The sequence below is a fragment of the Quercus robur genome, chromosome 1 (genome assembly GCF_932294415.1).
Source record: "Quercus robur chromosome 1, dhQueRobu3.1, whole genome shotgun sequence".
In the NCBI taxonomy this organism is placed as follows: domain Eukaryota; kingdom Viridiplantae; phylum Streptophyta; class Magnoliopsida; order Fagales; family Fagaceae; genus Quercus; species Quercus robur.
In genome coordinates this window covers 10,525,212-10,547,448 of record NC_065534.1, presented here as the reverse complement: position 1 = coordinate 10,547,448, position 22,237 = coordinate 10,525,212, and the positions used below count along the sequence as shown (strand labels likewise).

Here is a 22,237-nt window from a genome sequence, read left to right as displayed (position 1 = left end):
TTTTTCTTTTTCTTTTTCTTTTTTAAATCATTTTTCTCTTTATGATTTTTTTTAAAATTTTTTTATATAAAATAATTAAATACAGATCATGGACAAACATTATTATTCATTAAATACAAATACTTGACCATTCAAATACCCTAATTGATTTCAACTTTTCGTTTTCTTCTTTTTAATTTCAAGTAATTGTTAAAGTTAAATAACTCATTATCTTTTTAGTGGGTTAAATTAACATTTTAAGTGTGTCTCTTCGTTTATCTATAGTTATAGTGTTTCCTCTTCCAAAATTTCAGTTATTCACAACTTTATCTCTCTCTCACTCATACATTGATTATTTATTTAAGTTTTACAATGTTAGATATACCAATGCACATTTTAGATACAATCACCCATCATCTACCAAAAAAAAAAAATTAGCACAATACTAATTGTTTTCCATATTTTTCAACCAAGCTTTAGTTTTCACCATTTTGAGAAGACATCAAACATTGTCTCTTTGTTTATCTACTATTATAGTGTTTTCTCTTCCAAAAATTCGGTTTTTCACAATCTTATCTCTCCCTCACTCATACATTGATTATTTATTTAAGTTTTACAATGTTATATATACCAATGCACATTCTAGATACAATCACCTATCATCTACAACAAAAAAATATTAGCACAATACTAATTGTTCTCCATATTTTTTTAATCAAGTTTTAGTTTTCACTATTTTGATAAGACATCAATTATTTTTGTCATAAACTTTCAAAGTTAAGGCAACAATAGGAAATTGAGGTAAACAAAACACACAATCAAAAATGATCTCTTTTTTCTTTTTTCATTTTCCTTTCTTTTTAGTATTCTTGCATTTTTTGAAGTGACTTTTTTGTTTTCCTTTCCAAAATTTTCAATGATATTGAATTTTGTTATTTTTAATTGAGACTTAGAATTGTCAATGTAGTTTTATTTGGCCTATCATTGTTGTGGAAATTCCTAATGTTGATATGAAACATATTGATAATGAAAATTTTTTATGCTTATTTGTAGTGTCAAAAAGTCAAAAGTTTTCAGTGTAGTAATTTTGTTATTTTTGCATCCCATGTGTTTGGTAAATTTTTTTTTAGAAATCTTATGCGTCTTTTCTCAAATCTGTTTGTGATTTTTATTTTGTTCATTCTATTACAAATACTAGGCATCTCCATACCATTAAATTTTTAGCTAATTTGAGTTTTCTTGGTAAACTTTTACTTTGTTTAGTTGATCATATTTAAGGAAAAATCCAAAAAGAGAATAAGACAAAATATTTTTTACTCTAGAGCATCATTATGCTATCAATGTTTTTATGTATAGATACTAATTAGGCTTTGTTTGGGAGGAGGGAATAGAATGGAATAAAAATGAATGAAAAGAATCATTTTAGAATATTCTTCCCTTTCCTTCCCTTCCCTTATTTGGGAGTTTTAGGTCTCGTTTTGGAGGAGAGAATGGAATGTAATGGAAAGGAATGAAAAGAATAATTTTAGAATATTCTTTTCTTCTCTTGTTTGGGAGTTTTAATGGAGGGAATGGAAGGTTCATTTCCTTATTTGGGAGTTTAAGTGGGAGGGAATGGAATGAGTAGGAGGGAACATTCATTCCTCTCTATTCCCTTAAAACCTCAAATTTTCATTCCCCCCAAAATTGGGAGGAATGGGAGGAAATGAAATTAGATTTAATGAATTTTTTACTAAAACTCCCAAAATACCCCTATATATTCAACATTTTATTTTTAAATAGGGGTCTAATAGTAATATTGTTATAAAATGATTCCATTACATTCCCTCCATATTACTCCCAAACAAGATTACTTACATTCCATTCATTTTCATTCCTTTCCATTCGTTTATTTTAAAACATCCAATCAAGGTTACTTAATTTCATTACATTCCATTCATTTCCCTTACTTAAATACATTCTATTCAATTCATTTTCATTCTCTTATGATCATTTCATTCCCTTATCAACTCCTAAACGAAACCTTAATGGAGGGAATGGAAAACTCATTCCCTTGTTTGGGAATTTAAGTAGGAGGGAATGGAATGGGTAGGAGGGAACACTTATTCCTCTCTATTCCCTTAAAACCTCAAATTTTCATTCCCTTCAAAATTGGGAGGAATGGGAGGGAAATGAATTAAATTTAATGAATTTTTTACTAAAACTCCCAAAATACCCCTGTATATTCAACTCTTTATTTTAAAATAGAGGTCTAATAGTAATATTGTCATAAAATGATTCTATTCCATTCCTTCCATGTTGCTCCCAAACAAGATTACTTACATTCCATTCATTTTCATTCTTTTATTTTAAAACATCCAATCAAGGTTACTTAATTCCATTCCATTTCATTTTTTTCCATTCCTTTCCCTTACTTAAATACATTCCATTCATTTCCATTCCCTTATGATCATTTCATTCTCTTCCCTTATGAATTCCCAAACTGAGCCTTAAGGAATTTGATTAATTCTTTATTGAAATTCCTATTATCCTTACCTCTAGCCTCTTAAATTAATTTTTGGGGGGTTCAAGTGATAGCCTAGTAACATTCTTTATGGTGTCCCCTATTTGTGGTTCAAAACCCACCATCCCTCCTCCACCACCCATCTACATGTCTCTCTCTCTCTCTCTCTCTCTCTCTCTCTCTCTCTCTCTCTCTCTCTATATATATATATATATATATATATATAAATATAAATTATCGGCTGTTCAAATTAAGAATTCTCACATGTTACTCTTTAAAGATTTTATTAGATGTATGGATGGTACTTTTGGTTTATGAAACATGATCAACAAAACTTGATTTTTATATAATTATATCTAGACTATAATACAATGTCATGATGGATGGATTGATCTTATTTTACTATAAAATATAAGTAATCATGTAGTTTATGAATTTGAAGAGTTATATTTTGCGGGATTTGTTCATATGTTCATATAATGAAATAAAGTTTGCTCTTTACATTTTATTTTATTTTATATTTCCACTTTATGATATATTGATTATGATTTATTGCATAGTTATCTTTATATACTTTTTCACTTAGTTTCAATTGTGTGAAAGAAAGAGATGTAGATTTTTGTTTTGGAGAAAAATATACTTGTAAGTGTTGAATCGCATATATCTGTATAGTAATAAACAAAGTATACATGGTTAGAACTTGATCTAATAGTTCTCACATGGAAAATTTTTTTTATATAAAATTTATTGCATTGTATTTTCATACACATCTCACTATATGTAATATCCAACTATTAAATATATTTCTTTCTCAAAAAAAAAAACTATTAAATATATTTAATTTGTTAGTTGTTGCACCACAAAAATTTCTAATATAAAACATAATTTCAAATAACACATATTGACTTTTAAATATATACAATATACAATCTAATATATTAATTCAGTAATTATGCAATAAAACATATTCATATCAAATTTTCTCGCACATCGCGCAAGTCTGCTACTAGTTGGTATAATAACAACAAACTCTTCCCTTTAATCTTTTCTCTTATTAACTCTTTTACTCTAGTGAAAAAAAAATGAAGAAGAAGAAGAAGAAGAAGAAGGAAACTAAAACTCAAATGCTGAAGTGTAATAAACAACGGACATTTTATTGAAAACAAGGACTAATAACAGTAATTAGGCCATTTTTTGATAGAGTTTGAGAGATCTAAAATCTTGGAACACACTCATTCACACAAAATTTTACACTTGCAAAGACTAAGATGGTAGATTGTGATTAGGGTGTAAAAAATGTGTCAATGGTGAATATGTTTAAAAGTGATATTAGACCAATTACAACTTATCACCTCAATTGAATGTAATATAATGCCAATGTAACATAACTTAAACACCTACTTTGAAGTATCTAAACTAAGGTTTCATTTAGGATTTGAGAAAAGTTAGTTTATTTTTCTACATACTTTCAACAAAAAGTTTTCAGTTTCAGCAAAATAAGCGGTTCTCAAATGAACCCTAAATGTTTGTTACCTTAATTTACATGCAATGCTAAAATGATGTCATCTTACAATATGATAGCTAAACTAAAAGGATAAAGTTTTTGTCAAACAAATTAGTTTGGAAAGAATATTTTTAACTTATTATGTGATGAGATTCATAAGATTGTACACATTTTAATTTAGTTACCTAAGTAGGTCCTGGGACTAAAAGAAAACTGTCCTAAACCAAAGTGAAAAGCTAGAACTACCTTTCAACTATTGCTAATATTTCAAATAATATTATATTGTTTGCATCACATACCAACTAAAAGTAAAACTATGTCATAATTTTCCATTCATTCATTTCTTTTAGTTCAATGCAAAATCCATATTAACCATTGATTGCAAAAATAATACCCTTCCACAGTTCTATCCAAATTGTAAAGGTATAGACCAAGTTCCTGAAAAAAAAAAAAAAAAAAAAAGCACAATCACATTGGTGATAATGATTCTTCTTCTACGTTTTCACATTAGAACTGTCAATTTAAAAGATAAATATACATTTTCAAACCAAATCAAGTAATAAAATGAAATATTTAATACAAAAAATTTAAAAAAAAAAGACAAAAAAACAATAAAATAAAAAGACGATAACAAAATAAACTGTTTCTTCTTCCCATCTATCAATCAGTACTAAACTACTAATAATTTATGTTAGGTTCTAAGAAATTAGGAACTAATGTATTAGAACTTCAATTTGTATTATGTTGGCAAACCATGATCAAAACATAGAGTCTAGGTTTAGGCTTGCTCAAAGTATGTTTATTTGTGAAATTGGAATCGAGTGATTGCAGAATTTATTGGACTAAATCTGCAAGGCTCGATCTATCGAAAATTAGACTCAATCGATCGAACCACGTGCAGATTTATTTTTCCGCAGAGTTCCAGTTCAGCCCAAACTCTACTTAAACGTATTAGGGTTCAAGTAAAACTCTCCTATATATAAGGGAAACCCTAGAACGTTTTTTAAGGTGGTTTTTAGAGAGATTAGAGTGCCCCTTGTGCCTCTTTTTATTTTTAGGGTTTTGTACCCAAAGGCTCTCTAAAGGTTGCTCATATTGCGGTTTGTGTAAATCTCTTGTGAGATCTAGAAGAGCTTTTCTTTACACAAACTTAGGGTTTTCAAGGAGGAGATATTTTCTACACCTTGATGATCAATTCAGTTGCTGCCATTAAAGCTTAAAGAATATACAAGCGGGGGTGCTTGTAGCTGGTGGGAATCCAAAGAAAGAAAGAGTCCGTGAATTCGGAACTTACACGTGGTCATGTCAGTAAGTTCTACTGGTTGATAGTATTAGGAAGTCAAGCGGGGGTGCTTGTAAGTCCTTTTGTATGAACTTCGATTCTTTCAAGATAGTGGATTCAAGTTTACCTTGAGGATAGCTAGGTCAAATCTTCCCCAGGTTTTTACCGGTTTGGTTTCCTGGGTGATCATATCTTGTGTTATTTATTTTCCGCTGCTTTGCATGATTTGATCTTTATTATTGTGATAACCTAGACTTGTTTAATTGGACTAAGTAACAACTTGGCTAATTACCTAGGTTTAATTAATTGTTTAAGGGGTCTAAAAACCAACAATTTAATAAACCATAATTTTTGGTTTGGTTCCACAATTTCATATCAATTCAGTTAGAGAAGTTTGTTGAATACAGTTTTGGCAACATAGAGAAATGAGGATGGGAAAGAATGGAGAGACAATATAAAAGTCCGTGCAAAGAAACAAAAAAAGAGAGGTGTGAGATATTTTTAAATAAAAATAGTGTATGCTAATTTTTAGTAAAAATATATATATATCAAACATGTGTGAGATATATATATTTTTTATTATTATTATAGAAATTGTGTGAGAATATCTAAATTAGACTCCTAAAAAATGGATAAGTAGTAAAAATTTGATGGAAGGCAAAAATTAGAAAATATATATATCAAACATGTGTGAGGTATATCTTTTTTTAAATTATAGAAATTGTGTGAGAATATCTAAATTAGACTCCTAAAAAAATGGATAAGTAATAAAATTTTGATGGAAGGCAATACACGTTTTTAAAAAAAAAAAAAAAAAAAAAAAAAAAAACCCTTAATTGACAGCTTGAGTTTAGTAGAAGTTACTTGTGGTTATTGCGCTACTAGTAAAGGAATCCTATAACAAATTGTAATATATATGTGTGTGTATATATATATATTAAATAAACGGGAAAGTAGTCATATTTTGTAGGTAATATTATATATGAGAGTTAGAGATGTATTTTTATCAGGTTATCCTTTAATTTTGTACGTATTTAATCCTAAGAGTGTAGGAGTATTTTTGAACTAACAAAATGTTCATCCCAAACAAGAGAAATCTCTTAAATAGAAGTATAGATAATGAGTTGATGACATATTGTGATGAAAGAATTGCTTGAGTTTTGATTTAAAGTTGGCATTCATGATTGATTTTCAGGTGCTCACACGTTTGGTCGCGCTCAATGTGCCCTCTTCATCAACCGGTTATACAATTTTAACAGCACTGGTAATCCTGATCCGACCTTAAACACAACCTACTCACAAACTCTGCGGGGAAAATGCCCCCAGAATGGAGATTCTACTGTTGTGGCGAATCTCGACTGCACACACCTGAGCGTTATTTCAGTTACCGGGGCAGATACGCATTGACATTGTCAACAGCTTTACTGCTGATCAGAGAGCCTTCTTTGCAAGCTTTGTGCTGTCAATGATTAAAATGGGGAACATTAGCCCGTTAATGGGGAACGGATGGAGAGATTAGATTGAATTGTGTAAAAGTTAATGACAACCCTGCTGGATCAGATGCTCTTCTATATAGCTCAATTTAAATAAGTGAGGCTATTTTGTATCTGAGTTGTGTTAGTTGTGTAACTTGATGGATGTTTTTTTTAGTGTGGTCTTTGTCCCTTGGTGTTCTTTGAATGAATATTTCATCTGAGCAAAAAACTTATAATGGTTGGTAGGATAAGAACATGTTATATGATGTTTTTTTCCCTATAGTATATTACTATATATCCTGATTGCTGATTGCAAAAAATTCTATATGATGTTTTTTTCCCTGTAGTATATAACTATATATTTCAGATTGCATGACTTCCAGTGAGAGTTCTGTTAGAAGATAAGCTGCAAAATGTCAAACATTCTCGTTCTATACTCTCCTGTTGGATATTATATCCAGTATACGACACTAATGCATTTCCTTGAAGAAAAATTCTCAGGGTTCATATTAAATAATACAAATCTAAAGTATATTCATGATATGTTCCCACCTTAAACATATGAATATTGGCTTGCTCATCAGGGTTTTCTTTTCCTAAAAACATTATCCATTAATTTCTCTTCCTCTCCCTTGGATTCACTTCCACAGAATCCAATTGGAAAATACATGGTGGGTTGTGAAGAGGGTAGCTAAAGAGAAAATAATTTATTGGTGCAGGGATTTGGAAAGTAGATAGGGGATGGTTTGTATTCCAAAATTTTACTGGTTTTCAACTTGCCATCTTGGAAGTTAAGAAAAAAGTTGTGAAAATTTGTTGTGGTTATAGCATTATATGCTATAATTGATACAGGGTTACAGGGTTTGAAAGTACCTTCTGGAGAGTACTCAATGAACAAAATATATAATTTAAACAACATATTTTGGCATGATCTAGAAGCATGAAAAACATAATTTTACAAAGAAATACTTCATCCACTTTTCAAAGAAACAGCTAATCAGAGATAATCTAGAGATGTAATCAACCAATTGGTAGACGGATTGTTCATAAACCAAATAGTAATTGTATTTTCAATTCATTCATCAGTTAAATTGAATAGCTAATCATAACAGATTTATACACAAGTTCATGATGCTACACATTGTCATACCACCAACCCCTTTCCTACAAATACAAAAAAATAAATATTTGTTACAGCTTGTCATACCAACCCCAACCCAAGAATCCCACTTTGTCTTCTATACTTCTTGAAACGCTCCTAACGTTTCACTATAAATAATAAAGTGCCATTGATCCCTAAAACTAGCAGTATAACTCAAAACCACGTTTATTGCCTAAAGGCAGTTGCTTTCTGCTAAAGAAAAAGGTTCACAAAGGAATGGATGCTTTCTGAATTATGAGCTGCATAAAGCAAAGGTGTTTCAATAACAGTTTTTGAGGGTGAATACAGGATACTCAACATGTATGAACTGGTTCAGTATCATCCATTGTATTGGGAGGACAACTGGACAAAGAAGCTTCAATATTTTAGTGGCCTTTGCTGCAATTTGAACCAGCTTCAAAGCATAATGGTTGAGGATTTTGTCATTAGCTCTGGGAGCAAGAAAATACTTCTTGATATCTATCTGTCCTTATACTGAACTAGTACAGTATCATTGGCTGATATTGGGAGTATTAAAAAAGCTTCAACATTTTATGGTTACCTAGTTCTGTAATTTCAACCGTCGGCAACCATAAATAGTTGGAGATTCTGTCATTAGCTATGGGAACCAGCCAACAATTCACAATATCTATCTGCCCTTTGGAAATTGATTTAAACTCCTTTGCTTAATGCAACTTTTAGATAGCACCCCTCTTCAACATTCTATCTAGTCTAGGTCAATGCAACTGCTAATTTGGGCAATAACTTGGGTTACTACTTTCCATTATGGTGAAGTTTTTGGATAAGTATTAATTTATCATGCTTATACCCATGGCAGAGAAGCTACGTTTGTTTTTATTTATACTGCAGGTGTCTTCTGCAGTTCTTGATGCTGCTGTTGGTTATGTTTGAGGAGTTGAGCATATATGATCTCGTTCCATGTATCAGGAACACCAGGGAGGCACCAATGGCTGCAATCCTGGTATCTCAAAAGCGATATTCTCTCCTCCTCTGTCAAATTCGGCTTCCTGTAAATTGATGGATGGGCATCAATCCTGAAATCACTCATTCTGGTAATGTTTAGATAGAAGACTGGAAACTTCATCCCCCTCATTACTGACTCAAAAATCCCCAGCATACTTGGATATTCTGACAAATATGCCTCATTCTTAAATGGCACAGTCTCATTATCACACTCCCCACCAGAATTCCATCTTCCACCTCTGTAAATGGACAAAAAGAGAATGAAGAGGCTTCTTCCTCATTGATTATGGAATTATAGAACTAAGTACACTTTTTTTATGTTCTATTTACCTAAAGTGAGAGGGAGAATAGGCCCTGAAAAATACAACGGTTTTCTTTGGATCAATGTTGGTGTCCACCCATCTCGCCCATGTTGATAAAGCTTTCCTAAATGCCTCTTCAACACTCATTTCACCATAGGTATGGTTTCCTTCTTGATAATAATCCTTCCTGCAAGATTATTACATTATTGTGGTTTCCAGTTTCAGTGTCCTAACATCAGGGATATAAAGAGAGAAGGTCATTGGCATTACCCTCTGGAAGTTTTCTCATGAGTCCACCAGTGCCCTGTATTGAAGATGAGAACATCTGCACCTTTGTACCTATCAGAGGATGTTTCAACCACATCAAGGCGAAGTGTTTCCTTCTTTGAACCATTCTTGTCTGGCATTTCCCATTCTTGAACAAGAAATGGTGATCGGAAAAACTCCACCGAACAATTATAATCCTATATTCATACAAGTATACAACCACAAGCAATAAATAAAACACATTGACAAAAGAGATTTCTTTCACTGTCCATGTACTTTCATCATATTTTGTTGTATTTTTGTGTATTCTCAGGTCCTAACTATTGAACATTTCAATTTCCAAACTTCACAGTATAAAACAAAATGCATGATGATCAGCGTACCTGGAATATAAAAGAATAAGAACCCTCTGACCGGAATTCATATCTACCAGAGGCTTCAAAAACTCTAGTTTTATCTTCCACCGAATTTCTAAGAATGCAAACAAGAGACTCCCACATATTCCTATTTAGAGAATCCCCAACAAAAACCAGACGCTTTCCCCTCAACAATTTCAACATGTCCCTACCATTCAACCTGCATAACAGATTCATCTGAAATCAATCTCCCTGACCAGAAAGGGCACAAGCTAGTTTCAAAATAAAAAACAATCCGGCCAAAGCATTTTGTGTGTGTTTGTGTGTCATTTATATATTAGCATTCAAATACATAAATAAACAGCTAAAAGAAGACGTGGGCTTTATTGTTTAGCATGATTAATGCATAGAAAACATTTTAAACAATGCAAGACAAAGATAACAACTGTGAGCTATAACTAGCTTTGAAAATTACCTTGGAATACTGCAACCCTTGGGTTGCCACCTATACTTCTCATACATATTATCAGGCTTGCCATTAAGGAAACAATCGAAAGGCTCATCTATATGAGGACAAGAACCCGGCACATAAATAGGGTATGTATCATCTCTCACCCATTCCCCATCAAAAACATCACAACCATTCATCATCTCCAACCAACTCCGTTTTCTTTGCTTCTCAGACAATGCCTCGCTAAAGACCCCAATTTTCGTACCATTCTTTCTCAAACCAACCTCTACATTATCACTGTCACTACCATTGTTTTTCCCAGAAAAAGATGAACCTTTACTGGAAATAGGGAACTGGGTATTTGAGGGAGGAGAAAAAGGAAGGTGGGTTTGAGAGTATGAGTTTTGCAGAGGAGAGTTAGGGAAAAGGTGAGACAAAATGGAGGAGGTGTGGAAGATGTTCTTGAACCAAGGGGAAGAGTAGCCAGAAAGGTTTATGATCAAGAAGACAGTGAAGGCCACAAAGATAAATGTGGATCCATAGGCAAAAGCCATGGCTTTTCTTGAGATGAAAATGGGAAAGAACGAAGGCTTAATAGCGTCTGGTTTTGGGGTTGAATATGGTATTGATATTGTTGTGATTGCTGGCGACGATGATGGTGAAACTGCCATTGGAGTGTGATTTAGAAACCCCAACACAGAGAGAGATTGGGGAGATGCTTTTTGGAGTGAAGAACTGAGACACAAAGAGAGAGGAAGTACATTTAAGAGTACATGCTAATATCAGAATTGCCATTCTTGAATAATTTTACGAGGGTAATACGAGAAGCTTGCTTTCTTTGAATGTTCCTCCTTACGGGTATGCTAACTTAATTTGTAACATTTTTTGTCTAAAAGAATCTATTCTTAGCTGTTTTTTGTTCGGTCAGTTGAGAATGAAATTCGATTGCCTATATGGCCGCTAAATTCTCCTCTAATTCAGTTGAGTCTTTCGATTTTAATACACTAACGTCTTCCAGAAGTTTTAAGAACTGTCTGTGAGGTCAACTATAATTCTTGCTTTGTAGTTTGAATTAAATTGAAGATTAATAGATTATCAACCAAAAAGAAAAAAGGTCTTGCCAATTTTTCCCAATTTTTTAATTTTTATTTCTTAGAGGAAATTTTTTTTTTTTTTCTAAAGGAAAAAGTTTTTATATAACCCACTACGTGGCGGTTAAAAAAATCTATTCATATATATTTATAGTCACATGATATTTTTAATGAGTTATATGATTTATTTATACTACTATTTAAGGAATTTTTTCTGTTTGGAATGAACATTTTGTTGGATCCAAAACACCTCTACACCGTAGGTTAAAGTAGAGGTAAAACTTGGTAAAAATACTTCTTTAACTCCCATGCTATGTAAAACACTATCTACAAAATAGGATCACACTCACGTTAGTTTTCAAATTCACCTTCATGTCATATTATCTATCTCTACTATCTAAAAAAGGACTCCCCTCCTTGAAATTGACTTTTCTGTAGTTTAAAAATATGTTCATTAATTAAGGTTAACTTCTCTTAGAAATAGGGTCATAAAGAGAATTCCTAAAATTTAGGAATCTTTTTTTTTTCCTTCCATGTTCATTTTTATTCCCTAAAATTTAGCATTTTTTATTCATTTTTCATTCGAATAAAAGTAAAACACCCCAATTTAAAAAATAAAAAATTAAGAGAACTCCTAAAATTTAGCCTTCTTTGCACTCATGTTCATTTTATTTTTCCAACCCAAACTTTTCTCTATAGCATTATCATCACTACACTACTTTCAAACATATGTTCAAAAACAAAATTACAAATGCTGCTTATCTCTAAAGTTTATCATATTTTTTGGGTAAATGTTTATCCTCTGCACACGCGCAACATGCATGCTTTGAGGATAGTTTAAATAATACAAGTGAATGATTTTTTAACCATGACGTGGTGGTTGCATAAAAATTCTTGCAACCATGTTGCATAAAAACCTTTTTCCTATAGTATCTATACTAATCACTATAAACCTATTTATAAAAAAGAAAAATAACTAAAAAGCCATTGTAACCTGTAAGGGCTGTTTTTGGGGCCTAGGCCCAGCAGGCAAGCGATTCTGGCCCAAAAGACCCTCAACAATGAATTTATAGAGAGTGGGTCACAGAACTAGGTCTTGACAGAGTAAATATAGTTATAAGTAAGCCATGCAACCATTTGAATGTGGGGATATTCCATTAAGCTTCCTGGGACAACAGTTCGTGGGACTGTATCTTATGCTTTGTTTATAGAACTCCTCTCTCTTTTTCTCTTTTTCTTCCTTTCCTCTCTCCCTTTTCGATCCCCTAGTCATGAGGATTTTCTTCTCTTATATAGCATCCTTCGAACGATAATGACCCTACACTTGTTAATCATCTGGACCTCTACTTGAGTGCCTGCCCCATAGGACATCCTCCTTCTTTTCTGTGAGTTGCACTGGCCAAGATAATACTGTTCTCCTGTCCTTTCCACATTAATGCGGCTAGAAAAGTAGCTTCCTTGCATTTAATGCGGCAGTTGTGGTTGCCCCCTGAACGTCCTGCATTTTCCCTTGATTTTGGATGACCTTTCACCATGTAAAGGGTGTGAATCGGACTCCCGTTTGGTGCGGCCGAGGAGGTACTCCTCCTCGGACGCCCCTTAAGCAAGCCCGGCCCAACATGATTGGGCTGGGGGGTCCTCTACTCGTGTCTTCGCTTCCTATTATGGTTGGGCTTCGTACGAGTACCATGGCCCAACGTTGACTGGCAAATTTTACCCCCACAATAGCCCCTCAAAATTCCGGCTTTTTCTTCTTGGTCCGAGGAGGAAAGACGGGATTTTGATGCCTACTGGACAGTTCGTTGTGGATTCCTGCTTCACACGTGCGGGGGCGTGCCTTCACGCGCCTCATTAATGCTGAAGGCGTTTAATGACCCGGGGGAAAGTAATTGCAGCTTTTTGGAGTTTTACACTCTTTCAATCCAACAGTTGGAGATCGGATCAACGGTGGACAACGTTTCATTTGCTCTAGACGGGAGTATGTCTGTCCAACTCCCTCTGAGTATATAAGGTTTTGAAGGCGTTCATTCCTCACTTTTGACGAACACTCCAGTATTCAGAACGTCTCAGAGCCTTCTCCTTCAGCCCGTTCTTACCTTCGCCGCCATTCTCTTGAAGAGTCTGTCGAGTTTCTTACCCGTAAGTGCGCGCTTCTTCTTCGTTATTCTTCATTAGACAAACTGCCTTCACGTTGTCTAGGATTAGAGGGGATGGGTAGGCTTGAAAAAATGGTAGACTCTCCGGCCGGTATGGCGGGCTTCAGGGCGAAGTATCGTATTCCATCGGAGGTAGGTTTAGAGTATTGCCACCAAGAGGACATTTTGTTCAAGAGGAGAACAGGGGAAGTCGCAATTCCAATGATAGCTTTCGTGGAAGGAGGAATGACGATTCCAATGGAGAGAATAACTAGGGACTACCTACGTGGTCATAGATTGGCCCCCCACCAATGCACCGCGAACCTGTTCCGGATCCTGGGGTGTGCCAACGCCTTAAACGACCAGATGAACCTCAGCCTTTCATGGCACGACGTGGTTCATCTTTATGAATGCCATAAGCTCGGCGACTCATACTACCTAAAGTCCAGGACTGACGAAATGAGGTTGATATCCTACCTTCCCAAGTCCAGCAAAGGCTTGAAGGACGACCATTTGATCGTCTCCGGACCATGGCATGACGGCCTTCACTGTCCGACTAGGGCGGGAACGCCAGGTGGGGTGTCATAAAACTAGATTCCATGGGGAGGACCTTAGTTTTGAGCTCCCCTCCCCCCCTTTTTCTTTTTATTTTAAACTTGTTGGTTTGGTTGCATGCCTCCTCGGACTAACGTAAACCCTTTAACGGCCTTTGCAGACAAGGAGCGAACATCCCCTCGGCTGAGCTTGGTCAACGTCCCGGCTCTAAATTCCTACCTAAGATCTGAGATTTTCGTAAGCGAGGACGGACAACTACGATCGGCTCCTTTGATTTTGGACTACATTCCCCTCACTCGATCCTTGGTAGACGCCGGCCAAGCTATAAGGGCTGGCAGTCCAAGATTGGCACGCATTGACGTATCCATACCAGGGTTCCTCGCTGCAACAGACTTACCTCCTATTCAGCTGCCTCCCCAACGTGCCTTTCCCCCAGTGGTTATCCCGGAGGAGGAGGCTGGTTCTTCGCATTCATCCTTAGAGGAACAAATAGACCAGTTCCAATTTACCGAGGAAGGAAAGGTGTCGGCCAGAGTAGTAGAGCTCTCGAACTCCGACGCCGATTTAGACCGTGCCTCAGCGGCTCCTGATACTGGCTTAGTCATCGCACAAGCTGATATCAGCGAAGATACTGAAGAAGAAGGAATGGATTTGAAGCCAAGGACTGGCCTCAAGGGCCTTCTATCTAACAGGAGCAAGGGGCAGTCCTCTAAGGACGTCTCGAAGGAACAAACTGCCCTTAAGGCTCCTGCTCCTCCTCTCCCTCCCTCGTCGGATGCGGCGTTGTAGCCTATGCCTAACTTAAGGCGAAAAAGGCTTGTAGAAGAAACGGAGGAGGGAGAGATTGGCCGTGAAAAGGCCGAGCCTCAAAAGAAGGGCAAGGAGACGAAAGAGCCCCGAGAGAAGAGGACTAGGTCCACTGAGCCGAGACAAGGCGGCCATTCGTAGGGAACAACGAACATGGTCGCCTCGGATCGAATTAGACGGCGCCCTAATCCCCTGGGATGCGACCCTATGGGAATCCCAACGAGGGGAGGCATCATTCTTGGCCGAGGCCCTGCAGCAGCCTCTTCTCTTGCCTCGTGATATGGAGGGTCTCAGAAAGACTCGTCAGCCAGACCTTTTCATGTCATTGAAGAGGGACATGGCCATAGTAAGTAGAATCTTCTATCTCGTCTCTATATTGTGTACCCTCTTATCGTCATGTTTTAATAAGGTTTTTATTTCCTTCCGAGCGTAGGTCACTCAACAAATTTTTGTTACTGAGGAATGGGCCAAGAAGGCTCGTGAGGACTTGCATAGGGAGGCTCAGTCCCGCTCTGCCGCCGAGAAGGCCGCTGGCAATCTCAAACAGGATTTTGATCGCCAGAATAATGAAATAAAGGAGGTGAAGAAGGCTCATGCGAGTGCAGAAGCCGGCCTTAAGAATGCCGAAAAGCAAGCTGACGATCTGCGCATACAACTCCGCCAATCTGAGGAGAAACTTATAGCGGAGCAGCAGGTGGTTTCAAAGCTCAAGGCTGAGCTTGCAAGGACCAAGGAGGAGGCCCGCTTGGCCAGGGAAGCTGCCGAGAAGGCCGTGGCGGCCTCATATGAATGTGGAGTCCATGATACTGAGGTTCGGCTGGCCGAGGAAGTTGCCACCATCTGCAGGGAATACATCACCATGTCCTGGGGTGTAGCCCTGGACCGGGCAGCTGTCCCAGCAGATTCTGACCTCAGGAAGGCTGAAAACATCTTTTTCCCGGAAGACATACGCGAGGTTCCTGACGAGGTTGCCTCCACAGAGCCTCTTCCAACAGACTCCTCTATTCCCGAGGCTGGGGGCACGAAGCAGGCCGCGCAGGGCAAGTCACCCAAGGACAGCCTTCGTATCAGCGAGATCCTTGCACAAGCCAAGGAGATTGCCCCGGAGAACCAAGCAGCAGATGATCAGCCCGCTCCGACTCAGGGCTCTTAGGAAAGTAGTATAGGAATTTATTTGTTTTACTTTTCGTGTTTTCAACTGTTTTGCATTGTTAATGTTTGTGAACAGAACCACTTTTGGGCTTGAATGATAAAGGTTATTTCCTTTCAAATATCATTGTTTTATTCTCTTTTGTTTTCATCATGAATGGATATCTATTCTGTCATTTACTGTTGAAAGTTAAGTATAAATGAATGAATACGTGAAAATAATGATAGTTCATAATTAGACAAAAACGGCTGCGAAGTTAATTTCCTCCAAGTCTGTGGCCGAGAAGTCATGCAGGACTTGGGTTCTGTTTAACACTTAGTAAGAATAGTATTTGCGGTTAATTTCCCCCAAGTCACTGGCCGAAGAGCCATGCAGGACTTGGGTTCTGTTTAACTCTTAGTGAGAATCGTATCACGGTTAATTTCCCCCAAGTCTGTGGTCCGAGGAGCCATGCAGGACTTGGGTTCTGTTTAACTCTTAGTGAGAATAGTTTCGCGGTTAATTTCCCCCAAGTCTGTGGCCGAGGAGCCATGCAGGACTTGGGTTCTATTTAACACTTATTGAAAATCGTGGCGTGGTTAATTTCCCCCAAGTCTGTGGTCCGAGGAGCCAGGCAGGATTTGGGTTCTGTTTAACACTTTAGTGAGAATCGTATCACGGTTAATTTCCCCCAAGTCTGTGGCCGAGAAGCCATGCAGGACTTGGGTTCTGTTTAACACTTATTGAGAATCGTGGCGTGGTTAATTTCCCCCAAGTCTGTGGTCCGAGGAGCCAGGCAGGACTTGGGTTCTGTTTAACTCTTAGTGAGAATAGCTTCGCAATTAATTTCCCCCAAGTCTGTGGCCGAGGAGCCATGCAGGACTTGGGTTCTGTTTAACACTTATTGAAAATCGTGGCATGGTTAATTTCCCCCAAGTCTGTGGTCCGAGGAGCCAGGCAGGACTTGGGTTCTGTTTAACACTTAGTGAGAATCGTATCACGATTAATTTCCCCCAAGTCTGTGGTTCGAGAAGCCATGCAGGATTTGGGTTCTGTTTAACACTTTAGTGAGAATCGTATCACGGTTAATTTCCCCCAAGTCTGTGGCCGAGGAGCCATGCAGGACTTGGGTTCTGTTTAACACTTAGTGAGAATCGTATCACGGTTAATTTCCCCCAAGTCTGTGGTCCAAGGAGCCATGCAGGATTTGGGTTCTGTTTAACACTTTAGTGAGAATCGTATCACGATTAATTTCCCCCAAGTCTGTGGTCGAGGAGCCATGCAGGACTTGGGTTCTGTTTAACACTTATTGAGAATCGTGGCGTGGTTAATTTCCCCCAAGTCTGTGGTCCGAAGAGCCAGGCAGGACTTGGGTTCTGTTTAACACTTAGTGAGAATCATATCACGGTTAATTTCCCCCAAGTCTGTGGTCCGAGGAGCCATGCAGGATTTGGGTTCTGTTTAACACTTTAATGAGAATCGTATCACGGTTAATTTCCCCTAAGTCTGTGGCCGAGGAGCCATGCAGGACTTGGGTTCTGTTTAACACTTATTGAGAATCGTGGCGTGGTTAATTTCCCCCAAGTCTGTGGTCCGAGGAGCCAGGCAGGACTTGGGTTCTGTTTAACACTTAGTGAGAATCGTATCACGGTTAATTTCCTCCAAGTCTGTGGTCCGAGGAGCCAGGCAGGATTTGAGTTCTGTTTAACACTTTAGTGAGAATCGTATCACGGTTAATTTCCCCCAAGTCTGTGGCCGAGGAGCCATGCAGGACTTGGGTTCTGTTTAACACCTATTAAGAATCGTATCACGGTTAATTTCCCCCAAGTCTGTGGCTGAGGAGCCATGTAGGACTTGGGTTCTATTTAACACCTATTGAGAATCGTATCACGGTTGATTTCCCCCAAGTTTGTGGTCCGAGGAGCCATGCAGGATTTGGGTTCTGTTTAACACTTATCCCAAATAGTTGTATAGTAACACGGCAGCAAGCGTGGGGTCTTTCATTAATAACAGTACATTTTCAGGTTATTTACATTCCACTGATGTGGCACTACATGTTCGTCCAAGTCTTCCAAAAAGTACGCCCCAATGCCGGCTACGGATGTGATATGGTATGGGCCCTCCCAGTTTGGTCCAAGCTTTCCCCATGCAGGGTTCCTCGCAGTGCCCAGGACTTTCCTCAGCACTAGATCCCCGGGCGTCAAGGGCCTTGACTTCACCTTGGCGTCGTAGCCCTGTTTGAGTTTTTGCTGATAATAAGCTAGGTGCACCATCGCACTTTCCCTTCTCTCTTCGAGGAGGTCCAGGCTTTTCTCTAGAATGCCGTTGTTAGCAATGGGGTTGAATGCAGTAATCCTCTGGGTGGGAAAGTTTATCTCTAGTGGGATGACGGCCTCGGCTCCGTAGGTCAATGAAAAGGGGGTTTCTCCCCTGGACCTGCGAGGCGTGGTGCGGTACGTCCACAAGACGTGGGCTAGCTCTTCAACCCACCTCCCTTTCGCGTCGTCCAACCTCTTCTTCAGTCCATTCACTATGGTTTTGTTGATGGCTTCCGCCTGTCTGTTACCCTGCGGGTAGGCTGGTGTGGAGTATCGGTTGACAATCCCCAGTTCACTGCAATATTCTCTAAAAGCCTTGCTGTCAAATTGGAGGCCGTTGTTCGAGATCAGGGTGTGCGGGGTCCCGAACCTAGTGATAATATTTTTCCAGATAAATTTCTTAACATCGACGTCCCTGATGTTTGCCAGCGCCTCAGCTTCGACCCATTTCGTGAAGTAATCGGTGCCGACGAGAAGAAACTTCTTGTTCCCGGCCGCTTTGGGGAACGGCCCTAGTATGTCTAGGCCCCATTGTGTGAATGGCCAAGGGCTGGACAATGGGTTAAGTACTCCGCCCTGCTGATGTATGTTCGGGGCGAACCTTTGGCATTGGTCACACTTCTTCACGTATTCCAAAGCCTCTTTATGCATGCTCGGCCACCAGTAACCCAGCGTCATGGCCCTGTGGGAGAGGGACCGGCCCCCGTATGGCTTCCACAAATCCCTTCATGTAACTCCTCCAGGATACGTTCCGTAGCCCCTGGGTGCACACACAGCAAGTATGGCCCTGAGAACGAGCGTCTGTAGAGTTTAGAGTCCTCGGACAGCCAGAATCGAGAAGCTCTCCTCCTGATTTTGTCAGCCTCAACCTTATCATCCGGTAAGGAGTCGTGCTTTAAGAACAGCACCAGAGGGTCCATCCAGCTAGGTCCTGCCCCGACGTTGTGTACCCGAATACTGTTGGGCTCCTCTTCCGTTGGGCGACAGAGGTCTTCAACTAAAATAACCCGCGGAAGGGGCTGAGCCGAGGAGGTGGCCAGTGTTGCGAGAGAATCAGCATGGGTGTTCCCACTTCTGGGTATATGCGTTAAACGGAAGTCGTCGAAATAGGTCTGCAGGTGTTTAGCCCGGGCAAGGTACCCTCGCATTCTTTCATCCTTCGCCTCCAATTCCCCATTTACTTGTCCCACTACGAGTCTCGAATCCAAGAATATGCTCGCGCATTTCCCACCCAATTTTCGGATCATAGACATCCCCTCCAACAGTGCCTCATACTCGGCTTCGTTATTCGTTGCCGATAATCCGAGCCTCAACGACTTTTCTACGGTTATCCCTTCGAGAAAGACTAGAACGAGTCCCACCCCGGAGCCCCTTTGGTTTGCTACACCATCGATGTGTGCTCTCCACCTATCGTGCTCTTGCCGAGAGACCGTGCCGACCAGTTTCCCATCGGCACTTGGTGATCCCGACACTTCCACCCCTTCTAGGGTGGGCTCCGTAAATTCAGCTACCAGATCAGCGAGGACCTGACCCTTTATGGCGGTGCGAGGCATGTATCTAATGTCGAAGGCGCCCAGGATTGTTCCCCATTTAGCTATTCTTCCTGTGTAGTCGGCGCTACGGAGGACTGATTTCAGTGGAAGTTGGGTTAGCACAACTACTGTATGTGCCTGAAAATAGTGGGGAAGTTTTCGCGTGGCTTGAACGATGGCCAATATAGCCTTTTCGAGGGGGAGGTATCGGGTCTCTGCCTCCTGCAGCGATTTGCTTACGTAATACACGGGCCGCTGCGTGCCATTGTCCTCTCGGATTAGCACTAAGCTCACCGCATGAGGGGCGACTGCGATGTATGCGAACAACACCTCGTTGGCGTCGGGACTGGACATGATCGGTGGTCGGGCGAGGTATTCCTTGAGCTGTTGGAAGGCTAAAGCACACTCTTCAGTCCACTCGAAACCCTTCCACTTGTGCAATAGGAGGAAAAAAGGCATGCATCTGTCCGCTGAGCGGGAGATGAAACGGTTTAAAGCAGCTATCATGCCGGTAAGCTTCTGGACCTCTTTAGGATTCCGAGGAGGCTGCATGCTATGAATGGCTCTTATTTGGTCAGGGTTAACCTCGATTCCTCGGTGGGTTACCATATAGCCTAAGAATTTTCCTGATCCCACCCCAAATGAACATTTGGATGCGTTCAGTCGTAGCTTGTACCTTCTCAGGATTTGAAACACTTCGTCGAGGTCTCTGATGTGGTCGGCCACCAATTTGCTCTTTACTACCATGTCATCTATATACACTTCAACGGTTTTGCCCATCTGTTGTTCAAACATCCTAGTCATCATCCTTTGATAGGTCGACCCGGCATTCTTCAGGCCAAAAGGCATCACCTTATAATGATAGTTGCCAACTGGGGTGACGAAAGCAGTTTTTTCTTGGTCTTCGGCAGCCAGGGATATCTGATGGTAGCCCTGGAAAGCGTCCAAAAAACTTATTCGGGGATGTCCGACAGTCGCATCTACCAATCGGTCTATCCGCAGCATTGGGAAAGGATCCTTCGAGCAGGCCTTGTTTAAGTCCGTGAAGTCCACGCAGACCTACCATTTCCCGCTCTTCTTCTTTACCATGACTGTGTTTGCTAACCATTCGGGGTAAAATACTTCCTTGATAGCCCCAACTCTCTTCAATTTTGCGACCTCCTCTCTCACAACGTCTGCATGTTCCTTTGACGAGCGCCGAGGAGGTTGCTTCTTCGGTGTTATAGCCGGATTAACATTAAGGTGATGGCGTATGAGGTCTGAGTCAACCCCGAGGGCTTCGTAAGGATCCCAGGCGAATACGTCCTCATTCCGTCGAAGAAAATTAATTAGCACTGACTTCTCCTGTGCTGGTAATTCCAAACCGATCTGAAAAAACCTCTCAGGGTCTGATCCGACGAGCACTTTCTCCAGCTCCTCACAGCTCACCTCCATGACCGGTCCTCCATTACCCGCAGTTGGGACCGGGGTCATTGATTGCTATAAGCTATTCCCGGCTAAAGTGGAAGGTTCGCTGCTTGATCGTCGTGAAATTGCCGACACCATGCATTGTTTGGCCATTCCTTGGTTCCCTACTATCTCTTTGATTCGACCTTCTGACGAATACTTCACTTTTTGGTGCAAGGTTGACGACACAGCCTCTAGTGCATGAAGCCATGGCCGGGCCACAATAGCTGTGTAGGGGAAGTATCCATCTACGACGATGAAGTCCACTTCCACTACGTCTGAGTCTGTTTGCACAGGCAGCCTAATCATGCCTTTCGGGATGACGATTTTTCCTTCAAAGCTAAGCAGGGGTGAATCGTATGGCGACAGGTCTTCCTGCTTCAAGTTCAGCCCCTTATACAAATCTGGGTACATTATCTCCACGGCGCTACCTTGATCAACTAACACCCTTTTCACGTCATAACCTCCTATTCTGAGCGTCACGACTAGGGCATCTTCATGGGGTTGAATAGTTCCTTGCTTATCCTCCTCTGTGAACCCGATTAATGGCGGGGCACTCACTCTGGCTCTCTTGGATTCCCTTTCGCCTGGCTCCGTCGGGAACCTACCCACTGACATTACTCTGAACGGACCGGAATCAGTTCTCCCAGGTGCGGCAAGAATGACATTTATCGTGCCTATGGGTGGCCTCAATGCGCCTTATCTGGTTTTGACATTCGATTGCTCAGGGCGGTGCAATAGATGCCTTAGCTTTCCTTCTCGGACAAGCCGATCCAAATAGTTTTTCAAGTTCCTGCAATCGTCGGTGGTGTGACCGGGCTCTTGATGGTACGCGCAGTATAGATTCTGATTGCGTTTTGAGGGGTCGCCCGCCATCCTGTTCGGCCACTGAAAGAAAGGTTCGCACTTCACTTTCTCCAAGATCTCGTGCAATGGTTCTCGGAACACAGCGTGGACTACCTGAGCCCCAGTAGGTCCGG

The 22,237-nt window shown here is 39.8% G+C and overlaps 1 protein-coding gene across 1 annotated transcript; it reads right to left on the bottom strand.

The window, feature by feature from the left end:
• Window positions 1–7,858: 7,858 nt before the first annotated feature.
• LOC126720243 (protein trichome birefringence-like) lies at window positions 7,859–11,156 on the bottom strand. Its single transcript, XM_050422562.1, has 5 exons — window positions 10,269–11,156; window positions 9,821–10,013; window positions 9,441–9,634; window positions 9,199–9,357; window positions 7,859–9,107 (listed from the first exon to the last, which is right to left on the bottom strand). The coding sequence occupies exons 1-5, from the start codon at window positions 10,913–10,915 to the stop codon at window positions 8,744–8,746; spliced, it is 1,557 nt and encodes a 518-aa protein (XP_050278519.1). The 5' UTR covers window positions 10,916–11,156; the 3' UTR covers window positions 7,859–8,743.
• Window positions 11,157–22,237: the final 11,081 nt, after the last annotated feature.